The sequence below is a fragment of the Pyrus communis genome, chromosome 17 (assembly GCF_041283825.1).
Source record: "Pyrus communis isolate YQ-2024b chromosome 17, ASM4128382v1, whole genome shotgun sequence".
Lineage (NCBI taxonomy): Eukaryota > Viridiplantae > Streptophyta > Magnoliopsida > Rosales > Rosaceae > Pyrus > Pyrus communis.
The window spans coordinates 22,922,866-22,949,300 of record NC_142581.1 but is presented as its reverse complement, the minus strand read 5'-3'; the positions used below and the strand labels follow the sequence as shown (position 1 = coordinate 22,949,300).

Sequence of the window (26,435 nt, the reverse complement as noted above, 5' to 3'; positions counted from 1 at the left end):
GAGATGGCCAAAAGTCACAAAACCCCACGTTACGACTCGATGACCACAGCTTTAACTAGATATCCAATATCCTCAAATAAATCCCTTCCCAAGTAATTTAAATGAATAATTGGCATAATAAATCTCAAACCTCATATCGCGAGCCAGTAAACGAAAACCACTTCGTGACTTTTAAAATATCATATCGCAATCATCACCTGTCTCACCGTATCACGTGATACACAATGTACTAAGTGTCCCAGTGGTATGCTTCGTAATATTTCACAAAATCTGGGGTCGAACTTTTGTGGAACAGTCCAAGAGAGCTTGTCGTTTGTTAAGGGGATCTGAGGGTGGTGAATTTCGCTTTCCAAGTTCAGTTCCCATCCTTTTCAGGTTAGCATCAGGTTAATTTCAGCCGTTTATCTTTTCAGAAATATCAACGTCAATCTTGTTTGATACATCCAGCGGCATGAGGTACGGGTGCACAATTGTCTGCGATGTACGGGATAACTGCTCTAGGTCTTGTTCAACTCTTCAGCTGAAGGACAGTGTCAGCTACAGATTCCGCTCCGATGGGCTCGACAAACGTAGCCGGCCAAGTGGGGCCCACCTCCATTCGCACCTACGCATAAGCCAGCGTGCAGATCATAGGTCCCTATCACAGGCTACGAGGACCTATTGCTTGATAAGTCGAGGATGGATGATAAGTGCACGGACTTATCATCCTGTTTATATGTCGCCCCCCTATAAAATCACCCATTTCCGCAAGTTCAATGTCCTCTTTTCTCTCTCTGAAAAATATAAATACAAAAATTTTCTGGAGAGAGAGAAGGAGAGTTTGCTATAAGTTTCTGGAGAGAGAAAGCTTTCTCCGAGCTCTGTCTCTGTCTCTGTCTCTCTCTCTCTTCCTCTTCTGGATGTGTGGCTGTTTGTTCTGATTTTGTTTTCTCAAGGTGCGAGTTTCTCTCTCCTGCAATCTCTAACTTTTAATTTTTCTCTTGAAGTTTTTATTTTTGTTTATTTTTTCTTTTGGGTTGATAATTTTTTGGGGGTTTTCGAATTTTGGAAACCTTTTTCTTTTGCATCTTCGATTCTCACATGGGTCTTAAGAAAGCTGCTTTCTTTGCCTCTTTGATCCCCAAAAAAGTTCAAAAAATTGTCCTTTTTTTTCCCTATATTTTACTTCAAACATGAGTGAAAATATGTGAAATTATTGGCAAAACTGGTGTTTTAGCTTTGTGATCTAGTTCTGGGTATGTTCCTTTTCAAATTTTTATTTTATTTTGTAATTTATTTTGATTTTTGAGCTGTCTAAGTTGACCCCTTTCATATGTATGTGGTTTTTCCTAATAATATTTTTTATTTTTGCAGATCTAGTTATATTGTTGGTGATATATCTGGTTCTGGAATCAAAGAGGGGGCGGTCAAGATGTCTTCTCTGAGTAGGGAGCTTGTGTTCCTGATCTTGCAGTTTCTCGATGAGGAAAAATTCAAAGAGACTGTTCACAAGTAGGGCTGACTTCTGTAATTTTAAATTAATTTTTTTAATTAATGTATTTTTTGTTGGCATAATTGCTGATGATGTACTGATATACTGCGTCATTAATTGCTTTTGTGATGTAAATACTAAATAGGCTAGAGCAGGAATCTGGGTTTTTCTTCAACATGAAGTATTTTGAGGATGAGGTGCATAATGGCAATTGGGATGAAGTTGAGAAGTACCTCTCCGGGTTCACTAAAGTGGACGATAATCGCTACTCCATGAAAATCTTTTTCGAGATAAGGAAGCAGAAGTATCTCGAGGCACTGGACAAGTAAGCATACAATGTTTTGATGTCATTTTGTTGGTAACTTTCGCGGGTTGAATTTTATGATCGGTATTGAGGAATTATATGGTTGAATTGCATGTAATGTGACTGGACTTTGCAGGCATGATCGGTCCAAAGCCGTGGATATTCTAGTTAAGGATTTAAAGGTTTTTGCCACATTCAATGAAGAACTTTTCAAGGAAATCACTCAGCTCTTGACATTGGAGAACTTTAGGTATGAGAATTCCGTTATATGAATAAGGTCTCTTGCATTATACAGGGAGAACTTTAGGTAGAAAACAGTTATAGCAAATTTACTGAAAAATGGTCTCTTGCATTATACAGGGAGAATGAACAACTATCCAAGTATGGAGATACAAAATCTGCCAGGGCAATCATGTTGGTTGAACTTAAGAAACTGATTGAAGCGAATCCCTTATTCCGTGATAAATTGCAGTTTCCAAACCTTAAGAATTCGAGGCTACGGACTCTCATTAACCAAAGGTAATTACTCAGAAACCACAACTTCAGTTATATAAGATTAGCTGTGCACTTCATTGGGACTTTTGGATATTGTTGCAAATACTGGTCTTGCTTTAATGTTTCCACGTATGGAATGAGTTCTTTTGACTCTCGTTGCATTCAGGATGAGAATTTCATCAAGTTGATAGCAGTAACTAATGAGTTTATTGTTTAAGTACGTTGTCTATGTGGCCAATCAAAAAGTTGGTTATGGCTTGAATTCTGTGGAAACAAAAAGAAGTCATTAGTATTCTTGCAATGCCTAAAAATGTGCCTGAATCTTAATTTAGCATATGGTTCGTTACTACATAGCAAAGGGGCCTGGTGACAGTCGTACATCACTGCTTGATTCCAGCGTCTGGTGTCAGGATTTTTTTTTTTTTTTTGTTGATGAACGGTGTCAGAAGTTTCCACACAGCAGTAACTATTGTTTGTGCAAATTATGGCCTTTCTGGTTCTTTTGAGAGAGAACTAATTTTCCTTATGTAAATTCAAGCTTAAATTGGCAGCATCAACTTTGTAAGAATCCAAGACCAAATCCTGATATAAAAACACTTTTTGTGGATCACTCATGTGGACAACCGAACGGTGCGAGGGCACCATCGCCTGCAAACAACCCACTGCTTGGGTCCTTGCCCAAAGCTGGAGGGTTTCCTTCACTAGGTGCACATGGGGTAATTAATCTAGCCTAACTGTTCATACGCTAATGAAGTAGACACTTTGTTGTTATTAACTTTTTGTTGATGTGCTTGGCTTTTGCATTTTCAGCCTTTTCAACCTACACCAGCCCCGGTTCCAATTCCCCTTGCAGGTTGGATGTCTAATCCTTCCACAGTTACTCATCCAGCAGTTTCTGAAGGAGGAGGTATTGGTCTTGGTGGTCCATCAATAACAGGTAATGCATTTGTTAATACTCAAATCTCTTAGTTTTCATTTATCATGATCCCGATAAGATGGTTCTTGATTGTGGTGTTTCGGGATCAATATAGTTTTTGATTTTGGTGCTTCATGATCCTGATAAGATGGATTTTGATAATGGTGTTTCTTTACCTTGTATAGCTGCCTTGAAACATCCAAGGACTCCTCCAACTAATCCTTCTGTGGAGTACCCGTCTGGGGATTCTGATCATGTTTCTAAAAGAACAAGGCCGATGGGGCTTTCGACTGAAGTATGTACATACTTGTGAAGATCAACTTTTGAATGATGATCTCTATATTTGTCCTCATTTAGCTTTTATTTGTATTTGACAATTTGTTCTTTCGTGCAGGTTAATCTCCCCGTTAACATGTTGCCAGTAACATTTCAAGGGCATGGACATGGTCAAGCTTTGAATGCACCTGAGGACTTGCCTAAGAATGTCACACGGACTTTGAATCAGGGTTCATCACCCATGAGCATGGATTTTCATCCTTCACAGCAGACATTGCTTCTTGGTTTGTATTTTCTAAGTAGCTACTTATATTTGTTTGTACACCTTCGGGCTCTACAGCTATGTTTGCTAATTGGGGTTTTCCCTTCTAGTCTTGGTGCTCATAATTGACTGTTGATTGTTTTCTATGTGATGCTTCAGTTGGTACCAATGTGGGGGACATTGGGCTGTGGGAAGTTGGATCTAGAGAGCGACTAGTTTTAAGGAACTTCAAAGTATGGGATCTTAGTTCATGCTCAATGCCCCTGCAGGTCTTTCCCTTTCTATACTGGTTCATATATGACAAAAAAAATTGTGTGCACTGTATTCTTTGTAAATGTATGAGTTGGTTGACTGAAAAGTAAATTTCTCTTCGTGAAATTCAGGCTGCTCTAGTTAAGGAACCTGGTGTGTCTGTTAACCGTGTGATTTGGAGCCCTGATGGTGCTTTATTTGGTAAGCTTGAGCATACTGAAGTAACTGTGGCAAATGTTTTATGGCTTTATAATTATTTAAGGACTGAATTAGATCCTAATTATTGTATCATTTACAATCCAATTACAGGTGTTGCTTACTCAAGGCATATTGTTCAAATATATTCATATCATGGGGGTGATGACGTACGACAACACCTAGAGGTATATACTGAAGATGCTGTTTCAAATTTTTCCACTTTTGTTTTGTTATCTATGAGTTTTCTGTACTAATGGTTACTCTGGAATTACTGTCATAGATTGATGCACATGTTGGTGGAGTAAATGATCTAGCTTTCTCCCATCCCAATAAGCAGCTTTGTGTGATTACCTGTGGGGATGACAAGACCATCAAGGTTTGTTCGTTGTCTAACATGTTTGCTTGTCTCATTGGAAGAGCGTTTTCTGTTTCTTGCTGATTTCCTTCATAAATTCAGGTGTGGGATGCTGCAACCGGTGCAAAACAATATACTTTTGAAGGTCACGAAGCTCCAGTTTATTCTGTCTGCCCACATTATAAGGAAAACATTCAGGTGTTGTGGTATTTTATTTTGTTTTTTCATTCTTACTAATTACACCTTGTGTTTCCGTCTCTGGTGCCTGTTTGTCCTTGTCCTTTGATACTCACTGTTTGCTGCTATGCTTCAGTTTATCTTTTCAACAGCACTGGATGGAAAGATAAAGGCTTGGTTGTATGACAATTTGGGATCTCGAGTTGATTATGATGCTCCTGGTCGCTGGTGCACAACCATGGCTTATAGTGCTGATGGTACAAGGTTAGTTTACTTAGCTCAGAGTTTCTTTTTTCCTTTTGCTGGATGGGCAAACTATATGGTTATTTATTTCTTTTCATTGTTTTTCTTTGGCGGTGGGTTGCAGGCTATTTTCATGTGGGACAAGTAAAGATGGTGAGTCACATATTGTTGAATGGAATGAAAGTGAAGGCGCTGTGAAGAGGACCTATCATGGCTTTCGCAAGCGTTCTTTAGGTGTTGTGCAATTTGATACTACTAAAAACCGGTTTTTGGCTGCTGGTGATGATTTTTCAATTAAATTTTGGGACATGGACAACACTCAACTTATGACGACTGTTGATGCTGATGGAGGCCTCCCAGTAGGTTCATTCCCTTTAAGTAAATTAAAATAATAGAATCTAAAATACCAGCTGCTCATCTTTACTCTTCCTAATTCCTAGGGAAGCCCTCGTATCCGCTTTAACAAGGATGGCACTCTCTTGGCTGTTTCTGCCAACGAGAATGGGATTAAGATTTTGGCAAATGCAGATGGAATGCGGTTGTTGCGAACATTTGAGAATCATCTTTCTTACGAGGCGTCAAGGACCTCTGAAGTTGTGATGAAGGTATTTTAATTAATTTTGCCTACCTACATTTAATTAAGCTTATCCTTTATTAACTTAAGCATGCCTAACACTCAACCTCTTTCAGCCTGCAATAACCCCAATTCAAGTTGCTGCTGCTGCTGCGGCAGCAGCTAGCAGTGCCGGACTGGCTGAACGAAGTGCAGCTGCAGCTGCTCTTTCTGGAATGGTTCGTTGTATATCCTTATTTTTTTTGCGTTGATTGGACTGTCATTATTTTGCTTGTTTCTAACTGCATTTTGATCTGCAATTACTCTCTCATGGTCATTTGTTGTTCTTAAGTCGGACTTCTTTTATTATATGTAAGTTAGAGTTTAAAATTACCTACACTTATGATTCTTTTAATTATTCAAACATATTTATACCAGAATGGGGATGCTCGGAACTTGGGGGATGTGAAACCTAGAATAGCTGAAGAATCCAATGACAAATCAAAGATTTGGAAGCTCACTGAAATCAGTGAACCATCCCAATGCCGTTCCTTGAGGCTACCTGAAAACATGAGAGTAACCAAGGTATGATATTGCTAATTGCCTGTATTCTTGGAAAATTAATGTCTATTGATGGATTTGTTTGTTCCTGGTCTGGTTAATCCTTCTCATGGTACTTTATAAATACTTCCTTGTGTTCTACAACTTACGGTATAAATCTGTATGTTGTGGTCTTGGAGCATTTACTACATGGTACAAGTTAATGTATGTGTTCATCAACAAAAATATTATGACCTTTTTCTTGGCCCTGACCCTGCTTCTCGAAATGAGTGATTATTTCCGTTCATAGTAGTTTTTATATGAAACAAATAATATTTTGTTTTCAGAATGGTGCTTCACATGATTTCATTCTTCAAAAATATGAAAGTGAAATAGACAACTTATGCAGCAGCAACAACTGAGTTATAACTTACATATGGCTTTTTGTTAATCTCTCTTTATCATTCAATATGACATGAATGCTTTCCATTACCTATATTAATTACAGGTTGTTCCAAATAGTTTGATTCGTTGCATTTTTACATGGTATATTTTGAGTGAACTAAGAGATAATTTCTTTCTTGGTGCCGTATCAATGTGATGAATCCTTGATTTTTACAGATTTCGAGGTTAATCTATACCAACTCAGGAAGTGCAATTTTGGCATTAGCATCAAACGCCATCCATTTGTTATGGAAATGGCAGAGGAGTGAGCGTAACTCTACTAGCAAGGTGTGTAAATGCTTAGTAGTAGTTTCGATCAATCATTTGTAGTTCTTTCATCATAAATTTGAGAGGCGAGTCTCATAATGCCAAAACAATTTTTATACCCTGCAGGCAACTGCTAATGTTTCACCTCAACTGTGGCAACCCACAAGTGGCATTTTAATGACCAATGATATTACTGACACAAGTCCTGAAGAAGCTGTTCCTTGCTTCGCTTTGTCCAAGAATGATTCTTATGTAATGTCAGCATCTGGTGGAAAGATTTCCCTGTTCAATATGATGACATTTAAGGTAACACGTCTTAAAAATAGATAGCCCTCTTTTTTCCCTCGTTCCATTTTTCATCTGGCTAATCACAACTTGTTGGCGAGTGCAGACAATGACAACTTTCATGCCTCCACCACCTGCCGCAACATTTCTTGCTTTCCATCCTCAAGATAACAATATTATAGCTATTGGAATGGATGATTCTACAATTCAGATATATAATGTCCGCGTAGATGAGGTATGATGACATGCGTATGCAATTTGTCTTAAAACTTACTGTTTGAGATGGTTATTAATTTGTTGTAATTTTCTTGATGCAGGTTAAGAGCAAGCTTAAAGGCCACTCTAAAAGGATAACTGGCCTGGCATTTTCTCATGTACTGAATGTGCTAGTTTCATCAGGAGCAGATGCACAGGTATTAGAACTCATCAACTTTGGTGTCATGAATTAATATTCCATATTTAGTTGTCCTCCCTGGTACACTGAAACTGAATCTGACTCCCAAATACCTTTCCTCGACAAGTATGCTCTAACCGAAGTAAGAAAATTACTAGAGGCATTGAAAAAACAACTGTTTGTGTATTTTACTTGCAAATTTATGGCCTTTTATTACAACTCATATCTTAGAGAATAACAGTGTTCTAGTTTCTGATCCAACATGCATTCATTTTACCTTTTCAAACTTTTTCCAGCGACTCGCAACTTTTCTCTTTAAAGAATTAATTCAATTGTCAAATTCGGAATTATTCTTCTCTTTGAAGAATTAATTCAATTGTTAAATTTGGAATTGCGCAACACAAGCATTTCTGTAAATGTAATTGTCCTCGTGAAAAAAATACTGAAATCACTAATGTTCGTTGGGGTATTCTTTTTTTTTTTCCACTCCTTTGTTCAGCTTTGCGTATGGAGCTCTGATGGATGGGAGAAGCTGAAGTCCAGATTTTTGCAGCTTCCAGCTGGAAGAACGACAGCTTCCCTATCAGACACGCGTGTACAGTTTCATCACGATCAGCAACAGTTCTTGGTTGTTCACGAGACTCAACTTGCCATATATGAAACAACAAAACTAGAAATTGTCAAGCAGGTAGATTTGTCTATAGGAGCATTGTTATGAAGATTTATCACCTCCCTAATAATTGTTTGTTTAAATTAAAAATTTTCTCCCTGGTTTTAGTGGGTCCCACGTGATTCTGCTGCACCAATCTCTCATGCAACATTCTCATGCGATAGCCAGCTTGTATATGCCAGCTTTTTAGATGCAACCGTTTGTGTGTTTAGTGCTGCAAATCTCAGACTACGGTGTCGTATTAATCCTTCTGCTTATCTTCCTGCTAATGTCAGGTAATTCCTCCTTCATTTCAATGATGCATTTCAAGTTTAAATTTGGATTGTACTTGTTCATTATCTCTTTCAAGTCGGGAATATGTTTGATTTTTATTTTGAGTGACAGTTTAAACGAGTCTTCGTGTTAGGTTTTAAGTTACACTTTGAATTCTGGGTTATGTGCCCAGCCTTAGAAAATCATGAGAGACCAAGCAAGTTGAGTATACTTACATTGGATGGACATAGGATCTTCTTTTTCATTGCTGTCCATAGGAAGCTGTTGTCATCCTTGACCGTCATGGCAGTATGATCTAAAACCTAATAATCTTAATCAGCTGAACCTTCAGTGTATACATGTTATATGCACTATAATTTGAGAGATGGTCATAAACTAAACAATTTAACATGATTCTTAATGCGCTATAAGTCCTGATCCATGTGATAAGAATACTGATGCACCTGTCTGATTTATGCTATAACGTAATCTAGTGGTATAGCTAGAACTTTTACTTGTAACGAATACGTAATTTTTTTTTAAAAAAGTTGGCAATTTTAGCTACTTCTTCCTTAAAAACCCAACATTTGATGCTTATGGCCTAATAGAATAGGAATTTATAATTCACTTATACTTGCCTTCACGGCTTATAAAAAAAATCGTACATTGGAGTGATGATCTCTGCATGCAGTCCAAACAGAAAACGTTCTTTTCCAATCTAAATATGTGTACGATCTTTAACTACATGTGTGACAAAATTATAGTAAACTGCAGATAACTAGTAGTAATTGCAGCGCCTCTTTGATGACTTTTTATTGCCACTCTGAATAAGCAATCCTGCGCTCCTTTGTAAAAGAATGAAGGGAGATTAGCATTTTGAGAAGTGCATGATTACTGTTTTGGCGTGCAAATAACACCTCCCAATAAAGTTACTAGTTAGGTAACACTAACTAGGTTTGTGATAGCTGTTGAAAATTCCAACCCTTTGCTTCCCCTGTGCTGCAGTTCTAACGTGCAGCCCCTCGTGATTGCGGCGCATCCGCAAGAAGCAAATCAGTTTGCATTAGGACTATCGGATGGTGCTGTTCATGTCTTTGAGCCCCTTGAATCTGAAGGCAAATGGGGTGTGGCCCCACCAGTTGAAAATGGGTCAGCAAGCAGTGCGCCGGCTAATCAAGTTGGAGCTGCAGGGTCAGATCAAGCGCAGAGATAATCAAGTGGCTGGCAGAGCACAAGTTGTTTTACATGCTTTGCTTGCTGGCCTATTCCAAATACAGGTATGCTTTTACATTTGACTAGTTTTTATTTTCGATACGAGCAATATTTTTATTCGCTGATTTCTAGAGCAATCATTCGACACTTTATGCCTTTTTTTTCTTAACACGTTTTCAATTTGCGTTATTGCAGTTGTGTTCTTCATGCAGTGTAATTTAATCGAGGAATGATGTGCAGATATGTAGATTTAACAAGTTGGTTCAGAATCTCAAGTAAGTTAAATGCAGGAGTATTAGCAGTGAAATGTATTTAAATTATGTGTCGGAAATGAAGAGTTTTACATTCCTCAGGTATGCTTTTCTTCCAAAGATGATCAGATCATGAATATAATTCTAGGTTTTTTATGTCATATTGCGTTGCTGTCTCGTTCGTCATTTGTCTTTCCTCCGTCGTTAGTTGGATGTTAGACATAACCTGCAAGTCATTGTTTGGACAATAAGATTTCAGTTTCTCTATGTGCAAAATAGGGCGCAGCCTATGAATCTATGATAAAAGTTGTGTGACATCAGTGATAATTTTCATCCATGTTGTTCTGTGTTTGGGAGAAAATAAAGTGCGCCGAGAAAAAACTGACATAGAATGTGCATAAACCTGTACATGTACCACGAATCACTGTCATAAAAAATGCTTACCCCTCGTACGAGCGCTTCATTACCATGCTGGAAATTCAGTTTTTACAGGCACCACGAAGGATGTTTTTACAAAGTGAAGACAAGTATAAGGTCACAATTTGTACACAAGCTTTTTCAGACTCAAAACTCCATGCCGGAAGATCAACATTTACAGGCACAAGTCCTGTTGAATAAGGATTTAGAGTGTAAGAATTTACTATTTTCTGGTTTTTTACGACTCAAAAGGGTGATGAGAATTAATTTGATGTCCCGTCGGCATCTTAGTGAGATGTATGGAACCGAAAGAAAAGGCTATTCGGAAGTGTTTGTCGCGTTAGGTGCCTTAATGAGCGAGCATAGCCAACTCCCAAAGTCGATGAGCAGCACTAGTACGTTCCCACAAAGCATGCATGACATTGACGGTCAACCAAAGAAGTTAAAGAAAAGCTTGTATAAGCAGCCCTACAAACAGGAGTATGAAAGAGTGAGTCATTGGCAGGAGGGAGTCCAGAGGCGCAGCACCGATGAAATATGGCGCCAACGGGACGGCAACGATGAGATTGTCACCAAGGACCCCTACATTCGAGTGCCGTGAGTGCTGTTGTCTACATTTAGAGTACGTCTCCTTCCAACGAGTGTTTCCGAATGAGAAATTTTATTTAAACTCATCTAACCTCTTTTTACATCGAACTTATTCTCTACATCCATATTATTTTTAATTAAAGAATTAGTATCTTTTTAAACTCAAATTTATTACCTAAAGTTGCCCTTTACCATAGTGGTGGAAAGGTGTTGTGCCCTTGCATGACGGCGTGGGTTTGAACCCTATTTATGGCTACTCTAACATTTAACTTATCAACGCTATCGTTTCACTAAAAAAAAAAGTATATCTTTACACCCATTATAAAATAAAAATCTCAGAACTCGAAAGTAAAAAATCTTCTGAGTCCTTTGTCTCCCCTCCCACCTTGAGCTCTTTAGAAACAAAGCTTTTTGTTTTTCAAATTTCTCTCTGCAATTTTTTGCTGCATCTTATTTGATTTTTTGATAAAGTTTCAAATTTCTACTGGAGTTGCCTACAACATTATAACATTTTCCATGGTGGCTGTTTTTCATTTATTTGTGTTTCAGTGTTTGTGTGTGTGTTTTTTGCTGCAATTATTTAATTTTATTTGATGAAAGAAATTCATCTAACCTGCACTAACCCAAGCAATTTCTCAGAAGGAAAACAAATGTCAATCAGAACTGCAACAAATTTATAATATGAAGTTGAAGTGAAGGGTTTCGTATAGGAGGACAGACTAGCACGAAAACAACTTTCGCTTTCTGATATGCCAAAGCAAACTCCGTCAGATAAAGGACATGGAACATCGCCAAGCTTGACCTGAAAAAGATTCGAGTTAGGAAAATACTTGGATCGCAAGAAAACACCGACTAGTGAATTAGGGTTGACCAAGATTCTCCAGCAAGTCATAAAACTGCAAAATCTTTTAAAGTTGCTTGGACTTGGATCCGATAGTAACATGCCATACCATACCAGTTGCTTCTAAGCACCAGAGAGTCGAGCAGTCAGTACGTAGGAGAGAAATAGAGAGACAAAATACTGCTGCAACCTCAAGGACGTAGGCATACTTACCGAACCACATAAATATTTTGCCTTATTTATTTTACCTACCACGATCATATCCGTCTATTTTACCAGAAGGAATAAATTGTTGAGAAAGGTGACTTCAAACAATGAAACGTGTAGCGAGGAATACCCAATTAGGCTAGGCAAGCAGTCCGATAGCTAAATTCCAAAGAGTTCGGTTCTTTCAACCCGCTTTTCAGGAAGAGTAGGACTACAAATATTCGATGACCTCGTATGATTCAGCTCGCCTAATCCACACCTATTTTTACCTTCAACACAGCTTTATTAATTCGTGGTCATTGATCTTTTTCAAATCATTTGATCCAGCAGTCGAAAATTGAGAAGGATGCGAGAAATAAAAATGATTGTGTGGATAGCATTATCCCATCCGAAATCATGGTTACAACGTAAAGGATTATAAAATGCATGTCTGCAAAAATGTCTAGTATATGACAAAAGAAGTGGTGTGTAGCTCAGTGGTTCAAAACATTCCCTTACAATCCCAGATCCCGATTTCAAATCGGCCATCCCGCAATATCACTTTGGTTATAAAAATATGGGTAAATTAACTACCTCAACTATTGGTCATTAATAGTTTCATATCTCGTCTTTAAAAAGTTTAAATGTCATACCTTATCTACGAATTTGTTACAATTTCATACATTCCTTTAGTTGTCTATCAATGCTAGCGTGGCAAGTGACGAGACCCATTTTTTATTAAAAAATTAATTAATTAAATATTAAAAAATTAAAAAAAATAAAATCATTTTTTTTGGCATGGGGATCCACCCCTTCCCTCACCCTTTCTTCCCCCGCCCCCCTTATCCCACCCAAAACCCAGATCCCTTCCCTACAACCTCTGACCCCTTCCCCACCCACGCCAACATCTCCACCCGCCACCACCTCCACCTCCCCCGACCCCTTCCCCACCCACACCAACATCTCCCCCGCCCCCTCTACCACACCCCCAACCTTCCTTCACCACCCCACCATCGCCCTCTCTTCCTCCATCTCCACCTCCCTCCATCTCACCCATAGATCCCCCTTTCCTCCGTCAATCTGCACCTCGGACGCGTGAAACGACGACGTCGACCCGAACCCAAACGGGGTGTTTGTCTGGTTGGGCGTGTTCAAGAGTGGCAACCTGACGAAGTGGACGAGGGCGATTGTGCAGGCGATGACGCACTCTTGGGACTCGGATGTGCTAGCGGAGATGAACTGTAGGTTGGGGGAGGCGATGATGGGGTTTAAAGGATTGTTTGGGTGGATTGTTGATGTGGTGTTCCTCATTGACATGGATATGAAGAATAGAGGAAGGCGGTGGGATGGTGAAAGAAGGTTGTTTTTGGGGTAGACACGAGTGGACAGGTGGGTCCCCCATTTAAATTTTTTTTTTATTGAGAATTAATTTTTTTTTTTAATATTGAATTAATTTTTTAATAAAGAATGGGTCCTACTTCAAGACACATCAGCATTTAACAGAAAATTATCAGACAAACTGATGGAAGGTATGACATTGTAACAAATTCGTAAAATTAAAGACGAGGTATGAAACTGTTAATGACCTAATAGTTGAGGTATTTATGTGTAATTTACGCTAAAAATATTTATAAATAAACAAGTCTGTCTTAACAAATGATCGCTTTCTATACAGCCAAATTTCACTCTTCCCAACCACAGTTTAGCATTACATATTCTTAATTAACATTGTCCCTGCACACACAAATTCCTGACTGCACAATGTGCTCCATTAGCATTTTCTCCATTACCAAATGGTTTCTTAAACGAACAGTAAAATAAAAAACCGAACACAAACGGCGTTACAGTACTGTTGCAGCTAAGCCACAAAGAATTTTTCAGTACCACAGGTGACAGTTCTGGATACACTAAAAACGTAAGATGAGACTCAACAATATAGACATTGGAAGAAAGCTTTATCCACATTATCTTCCATGACAATTCGATGTCAGATGAAAGCTTCACATGAAAACGGAGCAAATTTCCGAATCCGTAGTTCTATAGACATTTGGAAAACCACATCCACGTCCAACCATATACACAATTACCAGATGTCTTCCTTCCATAGTGTTTTTATATACATAGTTGCCTGTCCATGCTGCCAGAAGCTTAATGTTACGAATTTCATTTACCGCCCGGGCGGAAGTTCACCAGGTTTGGAAGGTCAGTCATCTGAAGCTTCCTTATTTCGTTTGCTGTTACCTTGCAGGACTCCAATGTCAGAGATTTCAAATTCTTCAGCATTTTCAAATGCTTAAGTCCAGAATTTGTGATACGAGAATTTGATACATTTAAAGAGATCAATCCTGTCAACCCTGCATTTCCCATACAAAAATGTGACAATTAAAGAATAATAATGACGTTAACCAACATAATTAAAATTGAAGTGTCCCATTGCTTCACAGAATCAACTGAACCAAGGATTTACGGATATGCGCACTCTCAGAATCGTTTTGATATGCTTTCTGGTACTGCCAACTTCAAAACTTAGGCACAGAAACTATAACATGCCTCAATTTTTCCTAAACAAACAAACAGGTATGCCTTACTAATACTTGGAAGGCACTCCAACCAACCCTCTCTCCCTTTCTCATGGCCATCAAGGCACGTCAGGGTTGAAAAAGAACGGGTGCATGCAATTGTCATGGTCATAATTGTAAAACAAAAGGACATTCCCAGTAGCTACGAAGATTGAAAAGTCAGCTACTCAATACTGTATATCTCAAGACGACGACGGTCACCAAATGAAAATAGAATTTTGAACACATGCTAACCGACATTGTCGACAATGGGTATACATTTATATCCTCAGCGCTTGAAAAGTTTGCCTCGCTAAAATGGTCCAATCTCAAACACCGGCATGCCACCATTTAATAGCCCATAAAACAGGTAAAGCTAGCATATGTATCATTCTTATAAACCAAAGTTTGAAAGCATACCAGAAATCAACTCCAAGGTTTTATCGGTCAGGTTGCAGTTCTGTGATAGATTCAATAGGGTCAAGGATGAAAGATCTTTAATATTCTTTATTCCAACATCTGTCAGTCCTCCACCACATATTTCTAGGGACTTCAGATCTTTAAAGCCTGCAAATTGAAGATACAATGGGAAAAGAATGAATCTGGTAAAAAACAAAACTCCAAACTGTTTTCGGAACTCAATCCTCTCCACTATGACCAACAGCCTTTAAGATTAATATTTAAAAGACCAGGCAACATTGTTTCCACGTTCTGCAAGTATTATCAATACAATTTAGCATGTTAGTTAAATACTTTATATGACATATGCAACTATCATGCCCCCAAACAACATAGAAATCTAAGTTATCTCTATAATTATATTCAATAGTATATCTCATCTAAATTTTAACATTCCAAAAAATACAATAAGGTCAGTTACCCAACTCTAGGGTGCAATGTTACGCCTGCTACTTCAACTGAAACAACTTCCAGATACAATGAGAAAGTAAACTACTGTAACTCGTCACTCTGGAATTTAAGGGTAACACCATCCATATCACGGTTCCCAATACGATATGGAAAGCTCATCACTCCGGTCCCATCAATCGGCTAGTTAGCTTTAGGCTTTTGGCTTGTGAGAATAATTGCTTTTGTGTTTTTTGGGATCTAGTCTTACTCTTAAGTCCAAGTGATACTTCAAATAAAAAGAACCTTGAGATCTATGTGACTGATGACATATTCTGAATAAGTGATGCAAAACTTTAATTAAATGTGAGCTCGATGTGAAGGCTTGGTCATGTTATTGTGATTCACCTAAATCTAAACTACCCTGCATCACAACAGGCTTTCCAGCTTGCATATAAACTGTTGATAACATTACAATAAGTTACTTTTGAATCAGCAGATCCAGAACTGCACCAAGAAGTGGTTGGTGTGTGTTTCGGTTATCATCAATAACTCACATGTGGTCTAATTTATGTAAATGAACCAGCACAGTGTTAAGTAGTTAACATACTTCGCAGATAGGTTGTTCCAGAGTCTGTAATTCGAGCTCCAAATAGATCCAGGTGTGTCAATCCAGTCAAGCCTGCATCCAAAAGGAAGATACATGCAGTATTCATAGAATCGGATAGCTTACTAGGTAATGTTGGACAAGACTTGAAAATTTCGTCCGGAGGCCAAAATATCAGAATGCAGTTTTCATCTAACCATGCTTACTTGTAAGAGCTGCCAGTCCAGAATCTGTAATTTGGCGAGTGTCCAAATTAAGGGATTTGAGAGACGAGAGACCAGACAGCTTCCTCAAACCACTGTCGGTAACAACAGTGAAGGAAAGATTTATACTTTCAAGATTAATCAAACCTACAAGAAACAATAGTCAGGTTACGGAATAAAACAACCACAAATTAAAGCTGATTAAAAAATTCCATTTTAGCAATAAGAAGAACAGAGATGGATCCTTCAGTATTTTCATCTCCTGTATGGTGGCATCAGAGATGGCCACCCATTTATTCATAGAATTGCCAAATTTGCATACCATTCCTTTCTAGGGTTAAAAATCAATAGAAAACACCTAATCCAGAGCATTCTTTGATTAAAGTGTGCATTTAACGAAAAAAAAAAAACTCAATGGCCATATACGGAAAAAATGAACATAAATCATGCACAGTTTTGCACTCTTTTACCCTATGGGGCAACACTTATGCACACTTTTACTGTATATATTAATGACATCATAATGTCTATAAAATTAAATTGTATTCGCTTACTCAAAACCAAAGAAAAAGACCGATGTGACTTACTTTTTTTTTCAGTTTAAATTTTTTTCTCAAAATTTAGAATACCAAGTACAACTAAAAATACACAACTCTGTTACAAACTCACTGCCTGTGTCTTTGAGTGGGTGAGCAAGTGGGTTGATGCGGCAAAAATTTAATTAAATTATGTATGGTTGCAAGCCCAAAAAGAACGGTAAACGTATAACCTGACAGATGGCGAAGCCCACTGCTTCCAACAACAGTATCTGACAACTCCAAACTTTTCAAATGTTGAAGGCCTAAAAGCATGTAAACAAATACCTGCATTCGTCAGATTCTATGTAGGAATAGAAAAGAGGTACCATCTGAAGATTTTTATGCTTAATTTCATAAGCATGGCTAAAGAATGATAAAGCTACTCAAAATCAGCATACTGACATTTAAAATAGTCAGCGTGATTCTGACCCCAAGTATTACAACTCTGCAAGTCATGCCACCAAGATACAATATAAGCAGAAACCACAAAACTCATAAAAATTACACGATTCACACATAAGAAAAACTGATCCTTTCAACTGTCATGAAAATGGGCTATAATAAAAAAATCAGTGATTGATATTGTTGAAAATTTTAATTGACAGTAGATTCAGCAGCCACTAAGAAGAATTTACAATGATAATTTTATTTATAAAAGCTTCTAAAAGAAAGAAAACCACAATAGATACATCAATTTTTCTAAGAACTGCACGTGTCGGATCACTTTTGAAATTCACATAAATCTTTGCAAGGTTCTGAGCAGCAGGATATAACAAAATCAAATGATATTCCTTTGCTAGAAAACAACTAGCAAACCCTAGAATTCACTAGGAAGAATGTCAATAAAAGACTTTTTAAGGTCTGTCTGGTATTCATTTTGGAGTCAGTTTTTTAGAATCAAAAACACTTTTTTCTAAAGTCGCATTTGGCAAGCAAATTTTCAAATCCACAACTAAAAAACAATGCTTGATTCTTGAGAACAGACTTTTTATGTGTTTAGAGTTTTTTTTATGTCTTTGTCCTCAATAGACTCTTCAACCAGGGCTACTCTAATGTACATCCGACATCGACACCAACAACAACACCCACTCCGTTCATTTAGCTGCCGCCGCCGTGTCTCTCTGGATCCCGTGCGTCAAATAACCGAGTCCCGTGCGGCTATTTCCATGGCTGCCCACAGTGTCATCGCCATCAGTGTAATCCACTCCCAACATGACAATGTCCAAGCAAGCCCGCATTATCTGATCTGTCAAGTCCGGAAGACCAGCCAGGTCCCAATCCAATTCGATGAAGTTTTCGACGCTTCTAAACCTGACGTCTTGGTTACTGAGATTGGTAGTATCAATTTGAAGATTTTGGGTAAATATTGGGTGAAACTGGCGCGCCGGAGTCAATTAAAGTTGGCTTCCCTTTCAGATTTGATAGATTACAAGGAGGTGAAGCTTTTCTCTGCGAAGTCATGATCTGAGAATGACTGGGAGACTAGGAGGGCATGGAGGAGAGATGTAGTGGTTACTGTGAGGGACAAAGGGTGTGGATAAAACTTTTAAGATTAAAAAGTAATTATAAAATTTCTTACCAAACATCTTGTTGAAATTAAAAACTGGAGCTCAACCCGAGTTTTTATAAAAATCACAGTTTTTGGAATCAATTTTTAAGTAGGGTACCAGGCCCTTATCCTTAGCTTTTACTCAAATTCCTCTACGATGGGTCTTTGGCATCTTTGTTTACCAGAAATATATGAATTCCTTTATGATGGATTTATGCCATAAGACTTGATACAAAACACAAATGGAAGTTAAGTTACAGAGGAAAAAAGCACTACAAATACAACTGTGTATGGTAACTCTCATCATTTCCGCAAATATAATATGCAAGACAAACATTCTGGAAAGATTCCAGGTTAAGGACATAAACATAAAGAACAGAAGTTATAAGTATCATGCATGTTTGTAATACTGACCTGTCAAGTTAACCAGCCCTTCATCGCCAATCTTACATGAATCCAGGTTCAAGCTCTCCAAATTTGTCAAACCTACTTGCAGCAAGGCCAAAACCACAATTTAAAGATATGCATATATTACTTACACAAGGGAAATTATGGGATCTGATAATGTACTCAATATAAAAACAGAACCAACCTCCAACTCGCTCAATGAATTAAGAAATTGCATGGTGTATGTTCCATCCAAGCATATATTTCTAATTCATTTAGAAGGGCTTTCTTTATTACTAAACTTTCTCTACTATTGATGAAAAAGAAAATGCCTAAAGAAGGTCCAAAAATCAAGGGAGTTTTAACGAAAAGCCAACGGTACCGTTCACTTTAACGAAAAACCACATTTTTACACTAAAAAGTCAAACTGGTACTATTCACTTTACCCTTTATTTTGTCCTTATCGTTAAAACTCAAAGTTTTCAAGCCCTTTTCATTAGTTTTCCTAAAAATCAAAGGTTTGAACGCAAACAAATGCAAGAGTTAAAAAAAAATAAAAAACCCCACCTTTCAAGTGCACCAGAAAAGCATCAGTGATGTCATTGAAGCCCAAGTTTAATACCTTTAAGTTCCCAAATCCTGCAGAGTATGAGGCAAGCCACAATCCAAGCTCAGGGCTCCCCTAACAAAAAATAAAAGCACAACGCAGCCAGCCTCTACGTAGAGCTATATTCCATGACTTCAACAGAAAAGGAAAAAAGAAGTCATTGGGGTCAGTTTAAAAACTACTTACGGGAGAACTTCTCACATCCTTCATCAGTCAGACCACATCTGCTCAGATTTAGATATAGCAGGCCATCAAGAGCTGGTAAGCAAGCAACACAGATAAATATCAGGCCCAATTAAAGCTAGAACAAAAGATAAAGTATGTACTTAGGCAGTGGAAAAAAAATGGCAAAAGTCTTCACATTCAGCTTTAGCAGATGACACGTATAACTTTCGGCTATGCTACTCCATAAGTCATCAGTTATTGTTCAAGACCTAACCAAAATCAGATTCCCAATCTTTTCTGTGCATAATGATCCATTTTCATCACACACTCTCTTTATGGAACAAGAAACGTTTTAAAATGCAAGCAGAAAGCTTTTCCAAGAGTTTAATATTTAATTTGGCTATTCGGGCTCAGATTCAGACACATACTAATTCCAAACTAATTCTTTGTTCTATTGGCATTTCCAAAAAGTAAACTATCACTAGACATAATAGAAATGATTACACACATAATACAATCACATAGAAATTGTCAAATACGAAGTAATCACATACTTAATACAAAGATGTATGTGGACAATCAATTGATAGTAATTTATCAACCTTATCAATGAGAAAAGGATTGCACGGCATACAACGACCAGAAAAAGATTAGAATGGCTAAAAGAAGTGTAATTACTTCAGTATACAAACCTGCAAGCGAGTCCAAGCATGCAGCAGTAACCGGGCATCCCTCCAAGTTTAAAAGAGAAAGATTGTGCAGACCTGTAAGACATAGAGATGATATAAACAGTTGCATGGAGGAACAGCAAAAAACTTCCGCCTAACAACATTCATGTCCGGTTAAGTAGAATACAATAAGTTTTTTATTAACAGAGACAAAATACTGGCATCCCATGTCGATAAAATACTAAAAGGCATTAGGTTTTTAAAAATGGGTGCAAGTAGATAAGCCCTAAGGAGTACACTGCACAATCACAATAGTTTCAAACTATAAAAGATCCATGGATAAAAACTTATTACACATGATTTCTCCTTGCAGCACAAAGATGTAAGTTGTAGACAAATGAAATACAAAAGCAAATACCTTTCAAGTATGTAATGCCAAAATCAGTAACCTTACTGCAGCAGATTTGTAAGCATTTCAAATTTGTAAGCCCTGAAATACAAATGAAAAAGTAATTCACACAATGTGCTGTAACAGAAATTTAATTCACATTAAAAATCAAAGCACATACAAACATATATTAAAATTTTAAAATGCGCTCTTCTTAAAGACTGGGATTAAAAAAAATCATGTGAAAAGATATATCTCTGCATCTAATTTGGCATGGATGCACTTGATTTGCCAAATGTAAATATAATAGACGACTTCCAGTTGAAGTTGCTTCGAATTGGTACTTTAGGTATGCTCTGTCTATTTCCACATTTTGCAGATGGAATGAAGATGTGGAACTGAACTTGAACAGCTTATGGGGGAAGAAATTATCAACAAAGACAGATCAAGGTGGACACAAATTCTTAATACAATATGCAACTATTAGACATAAGCAACACATTTTGGGGGTGAGAGAGAAGAGGGAAGTGGAAAGGGATTGGTATCGAAGTCTGTCATCTGTGTCAAGGGAGAGAACCTTTTCAATAGAAGTCAAACCCCAAAAATATAAGATTAAGGCCTACATTTCCTTTTCATAGTAAACAAGAAGAAAACCAATATGTATATTACCTGAGAGAGGTTTCATGTCAGCATCGTCTATAGAGTTGCACCATTTGATATTAAGAGACTCTAGTTTTGTTAAGCCTGTACAAAGATTTAAATGAAATGTAAAAGGATAATAATGAATTCAAAGTAATGAGAATGGTGGCATGCTGAGGTGAAAGCATTATCCATAATTTAGTACAAGGTTCATTTCCAACGTGCATCACAGGAGACATCATGGATCATATTATGGTGAATAATCACTATCAGACATCTCATACTAGAGGTTTGAGGACCTTTGGCCTACCATTATATCATTGTACTCATACAAGTCCACCCTCGAGTAGATTGTTGTCATATTGCGCAAGTGTTTCATTTATTGGGCCACATATTATTTACAGTATTTTTGTACGTACATTAGTTGAGTGTAAGCTAATGACATTATCACTTCAAACGGATGCCAGACCCATATTATAGAGGGGTACTAAACTATATAGATGATAACAGCACCAGCTCCAACTGTGTTGTAGAATAAAGAATGCATGCTTCCTTTGAGAATGTTTTCTCATCATGTTCAAGAACATAGGAAAACTATTCTCCTTTACATAACACATAGTACAATCGTTCGGACATGGTTGTACTTTCTACCAGCACATTCAACAAAGAAAATAATTCACTTTCCAGATGACTTCATTTAGAGGCGTTTACCTTGTAGATGAACAAGTCCACCATGGATCCCAGGGCATTTCTCCAAGTCCAACTTCATCAAGTTAATCAAACTAGCAAACGCACTTATTCCATGAGCAGTAATTGCACTGTTTCTTCTAAAACTCAAATTTGTCAAGCTAGACAGACCTGAAAGAATCTAACAAAATCATATGCAGAACCCTTTTTCTTTTTTTGAGAAGAAACGATAAAGTTATATCAAAACAGTGACATGATTTACAAAAAGGTGGATAAGAAACCCACCATCTAGCAAAACTAGCTAAGACCTCTCAAGTAGATCTATTTACAAGTAACTAAAGCTGAACCAAATTCATTTTACGGCTGCTAACACATCCCTCACTTATGAAAAAGAGATTATTCCCTAAACTCATTCGAAACTGATGCCCAAAGGGCTGCCCAGTATCTTACTCTACCCATAGTTCTTCTACCCCCACTCCATTATAATCCTCAAAAACTCTTTATTCCGCTCCAACCAAATGTTCCAGAAACCTGCCAACACCAAACAACCCCACAAAGCTTTAGCTTTCCTCCCCTTTCCTAAATCCTCAATGATGGCAACCAACTCTCATAAATATTTCATTTGCAGGTGCAGTAAGAAGGAAATACAACAATGTTGAGCATAAAAGGGTTAACAAGAAAAGAATAGGAAGAATAAGTGTAACAGTAACAGTGTTGAACCAATAATGAATGCTTTGTAAGTGTGGAAAACAATTCAGTCTTGTACAAAATAATTGCAGACATGGTATAAACTCCAACTATGTATGCTACACAGGTTATTTATCACAAAGAAGTATCAGATGACACGCCATCCCTCCCCAATCATACCTCATTTTTCTCTTGCTTCTCAAAATTTCTTATTTAACACTGAGCTTACTAAATAGTTCTAGCTGATTATAAAAGGGATGTGCTATTCCAACAGCTATCTTGGCAGGCCACAATGGGTAACAAAATTTTGTGCAGATATGCTTCATCTTTTATCCAAAATGGCTTTCGGAATTGCGCTTCAGCAGAAAGAACCATATAAACTGACTATATTGCAAATTGATTTAATACTAGAGAGGAAAGCTATCAAAGAAACAAAAACAAAGATTAAGATGGACTACCACTGATGTGTTCCAGGCCATGGTCTGATATGTGGTCACAATCATTAAAATTTAATGCTTGGAGACTTCTGCAATCTTGAAGATAAATTAACCCATCGTCAGTAACATCAGAACCAGAGAGATCCAGAGAGAGTAAAGATGACCCTTGTGAGGAGATGACATCCATCCAACTATCATTTACACCAGGACATTCCCCCAAGTAAAGATCCTTCCAATTAAAAAAAAAAAAATGAAAGAAACTTCCAAGGTCAGCATGACACTGACAACAAAGATGAACAGGATGGCTCTGACACTTTTTTTTAATAAAGAATTAGAAATGTGATTGCCAGCATTACGAATAAGGGTTACCTGCAAAGCACAATCACGGAAACCTTCAAAAGAAACATCAGTGAGGCATCCAGAGTACACCAACTCATTAATGATCTGTTGACTAATATCTCTTGGGAGCATGGAGAATGTGTCAAATTTATTGATGTCCTGTAAATCAAAGCAACAATTGCAATAAGCCAAAATATAGTGAACCTCAGTCCCAAATACAAGAAATACTCCGAAAAGCAATTACCTTGCATATTTTTCGGACACACAAGTCCATGAGAGAAGGACCGTTCCTTGTGCCTGGTTGAATATCCAAAACAGGGCGGGTGAAGGAGGTTGCCAACCACTTTGAACTCCCACTTTTAGCATATCTCCTAGAAAACCCTCTCTGAAAATCATAAACATCATCTTGGTGGTCTCTCTTCCTAGAACAAGCTCCCCCCATCAAGAAAATACCTTGTAACCAATATATCTTATAAAAACTGAATCAGAAGGTTATTTATCCCTTCAATAGCCAAACTGGAAACTTTCACTATAAACCTGTAAAAGTAGAGGGCAATTACTCAATACGGTAATCAATTGACCTTGCAAAAAATGCCTTTAAGCACAACTCATCAATTTATTTAATGAACATTACAACATATAAAAAGGCAGTTGGTCCAAATTCTAGCGGCATAAGAGTACGAAATACAGCTTTCATGCACAAAAGTGAGCAAAATCAAAATGGTGCTTATTTGTGCTAGAACAGAAAAAACTAAACCTACAAAACAGTGTTGATGCATAAAGAAAGGTCCATATGTGGAAATATCAAAAGTTCATCCCAACTAAGCCTTTACATTGTCCATAACATCCCCCCGTGTCCCCCAACCCAAAAATACAAAGAGAAAGCAAAAGGATTGTCCTGATTCCTTTTGCAAACTATGTGGGGTAGTAGACGTGAAACTTTCTAGTACTCGGTTTAAAAACAAAAGCCATATTCTCCCCAAACTTTCTTGCAAACATCAACATGGAATGATCAACAGGAAAAACCGAAACTACACAGCATTGCAGCTAAAATAGACAACGAAAGAATCAACCATGGCAAAGAATGTGTACTATTCAAGTAATAACACAGTAAACAGGGTAGCTATTAATCTTAGACATCAGTTTAGCGATAACAGCTCCGCAAACACTTAGGAACATAATTACCGAGCCCAGATTTTCTGGCTACTTACAGTTAACACCCAGTTTACAAAGACTAGTCACTAACAAACCAATAATTAAAGCAGAGCATTAACATTTGAATGACAAGTTTTACGCACACTTGCAACAGGCGATTAATTTGTGTGTCCATTTGTAAACCAAGGTGCACTAAAACTTGTAATTCATGCTCGAGTTTTTTAACTAACTGTCATAAAGGAAAGAACTTTGGGTCACATATTGATCGGCATTAAAGAATTTCCTTTTCGTCTTCCCTTATTTTCGACTAGTTTCACGCATTCGATCAGCACACAGAGAACAACTACAAAAAGAACTACAATTTTGAACTTTCTGCATTTTTATACTTCATTATTCTGAATTTTCTGAGGAAACAAACAGAACCCATCATCGATAACGGAATAATGGAAATGTTAACGAAAAAAGAAAACCACCCACGAGTGAAAAATAAATATTTTCCTTAAAAAAAATAAAACTCGTATTTTGGTTGATGAAGCGAGCAAAGGCTTACAGCAGAGAAAAAAATCACTTTTTTCCTAGGGAAATGAAAATTTTCCAGAGAAACAAACAGCCCATAACCAAAACAAAATCAGGAGTTTAACAGAGAAAAGTGTTTCTCCAATCGTACCTTGAAGGCTTGACCCGATCATGATTTCGCAGTTTGATTTTCCAGAAAAAGGAGAGATGAACAACTCCAAAAGGTCTCTGTTTCAGTGCTTTCTAGAGACAGAGAGAGAGAGAGAGAGAGCGACTCAGAGTGACGGAGACTGGAGGAAAGTGCGAGATGGCGTATGACCGAACCAAACCCGAACCAACGGATGGGCGACACGTGTGGGTGTATTTCGCGGGTATGGCTCCAGAGACAGGTGTGTCGTAGGTGAAGCGCTCGATTAGGGGCAAGGAGTGGGCCACAAGGTTGAGCATTATCCGTTTGACAAGATCCGGCCCCACTTGGGGATCAAGCCTTGCAATTATGTGCACGCAATCGATTCTTCTCCGCTACGGTCCAAACTCATCTGATAAAGCCTTAAGGGTGTATTCAAATGGAATTTTGAAAATTTTTAATTTTTTTAATGAATTTATGAACATTCAATTACGATTTTAAGTGATTATCTGAATTTTAATATGTATTCAATCCGTATTCAATTAGAAATTGATTTTAAAGAAATTGAAAAAAATTAAGGAATTCGAGAGAATTAGAGAGATTTCGTAGTTTATTTTAAGCATTCACAAATCTCATCTCACCCCATCAGATTTCAAAGGAATTAAATCAAAATTTTACATGGAATTTCTATTTAATAAAGTTCCTCCAACTTTGCCTCTATAAAAGGTAGTTTCTACTCCTTTTTAAAGCTTACCGGTAATTAATGTTCAACATTATATTATATTACCACTAAGCTTCCCACGCGGTGCCTTAAGCATGCTTTGATATCTTAAGCATCGGTGACATTATGTACTGTTTGGTATGCAGACGGGACGGAACGGGACATAATGGAATGAAACGGAGCTTCCATGCTACGTTTGGTGTACGCACAGGCCGAAATGGAACGAAGGATTAAATGACAATCATACGTATCTACTCCGACGAGTTCGACCTTACCTAAGCCACCGCTGATGAGTTCAACGTCATCCCTCACATCTTCCACCTAATCCTTGTCGTCCCATCCCTCGAGCAACGGCGTCAGCCATGTCTCGCGAATGGGTGGTCTTGAGGTTTTTGTAGCGGAGGTTGACGAACTTGTCGTGGGACTAGCAGGGAGGAAGGAGGCGACGAGAGGAAGGTGGGGTTGGATTCGGATGGGTTTACTAGGATTGGGTTAGCCTGGGTTGTTGGGTTTGTGGTTGAGGAGGAGGAGTAGGCTACATGAGAGAGAGAGGCTACAGGAGAAAGGGTATATAGTGAAATTAATGAAAAATATAAGGGGTATTGTTGTCCAAAAAGTTATAATTTTGTGTTCTATGGATTGGAACAAGTCGTTCCAGAAGGGAGGGTGGCACAAAAAATTGACTAAAATCTGTTCCACAGAATAGCGCGTCCCAGGAAAAT

The 26,435-nt window shown here is 37.8% G+C and overlaps 2 protein-coding genes across 3 annotated transcripts; one reads left to right on the top strand and one right to left on the bottom strand.

Annotated features, from left to right (window-relative positions):
• The first annotated feature begins 695 nt into the window (after positions 1–695).
• Positions 696–10,093, top strand: LOC137708701 (protein TOPLESS). The gene is made up of 27 exons (XM_068447833.2): positions 696–935; positions 1,354–1,491; positions 1,617–1,796; positions 1,912–2,025; positions 2,136–2,294; positions 2,809–2,986; positions 3,081–3,207; positions 3,372–3,481; positions 3,581–3,746; positions 3,884–3,993; positions 4,108–4,177; positions 4,286–4,359; positions 4,455–4,550; positions 4,632–4,727; positions 4,843–4,970; positions 5,074–5,308; positions 5,390–5,554; positions 5,640–5,741; positions 5,941–6,087; positions 6,664–6,774; positions 6,880–7,059; positions 7,145–7,273; positions 7,356–7,451; positions 7,932–8,120; positions 8,211–8,377; positions 9,360–9,631; positions 9,762–10,093. The coding sequence occupies exons 2-26, from the start codon at positions 1,412–1,414 to the stop codon at positions 9,565–9,567; spliced, it is 3,417 nt and encodes a 1,138-aa protein (XP_068303934.2). The 5' UTR covers positions 696–935; positions 1,354–1,411; the 3' UTR covers positions 9,568–9,631; positions 9,762–10,093.
• A 3,405-nt stretch (positions 10,094–13,498) lies between these two features.
• LOC137707555 (Leucine-rich repeat family protein) lies at positions 13,499–25,162 on the bottom strand. 2 transcript variants are annotated; one of them, XM_068446447.2, is made up of 16 exons: positions 25,017–25,162; positions 23,439–23,731; positions 23,225–23,353; positions 22,877–23,084; positions 21,756–21,902; positions 21,075–21,149; positions 20,436–20,507; positions 20,042–20,113; positions 19,371–19,442; positions 19,145–19,216; positions 18,605–18,676; positions 16,833–16,904; positions 16,067–16,210; positions 15,864–15,935; positions 14,828–14,974; positions 13,499–14,203 (listed from the first exon to the last, which is right to left on the bottom strand). In XM_068446447.2, exons 2-16 carry the CDS (start codon positions 23,634–23,636, stop codon positions 14,013–14,015), a joined length of 1,743 nt encoding a protein of 580 aa, XP_068302548.2. In that variant the 5' UTR covers positions 23,637–23,731; positions 25,017–25,162; the 3' UTR covers positions 13,499–14,012. The 2 variants fall into 2 exon arrangements, with proteins under 2 accessions (XP_068302548.2, XP_068302547.2); XM_068446446.2 differs by having other exon boundaries at positions 16,058–16,210; positions 25,017–25,159.
• Between the last annotated feature and the right edge of the window lie 1,273 nt (positions 25,163–26,435).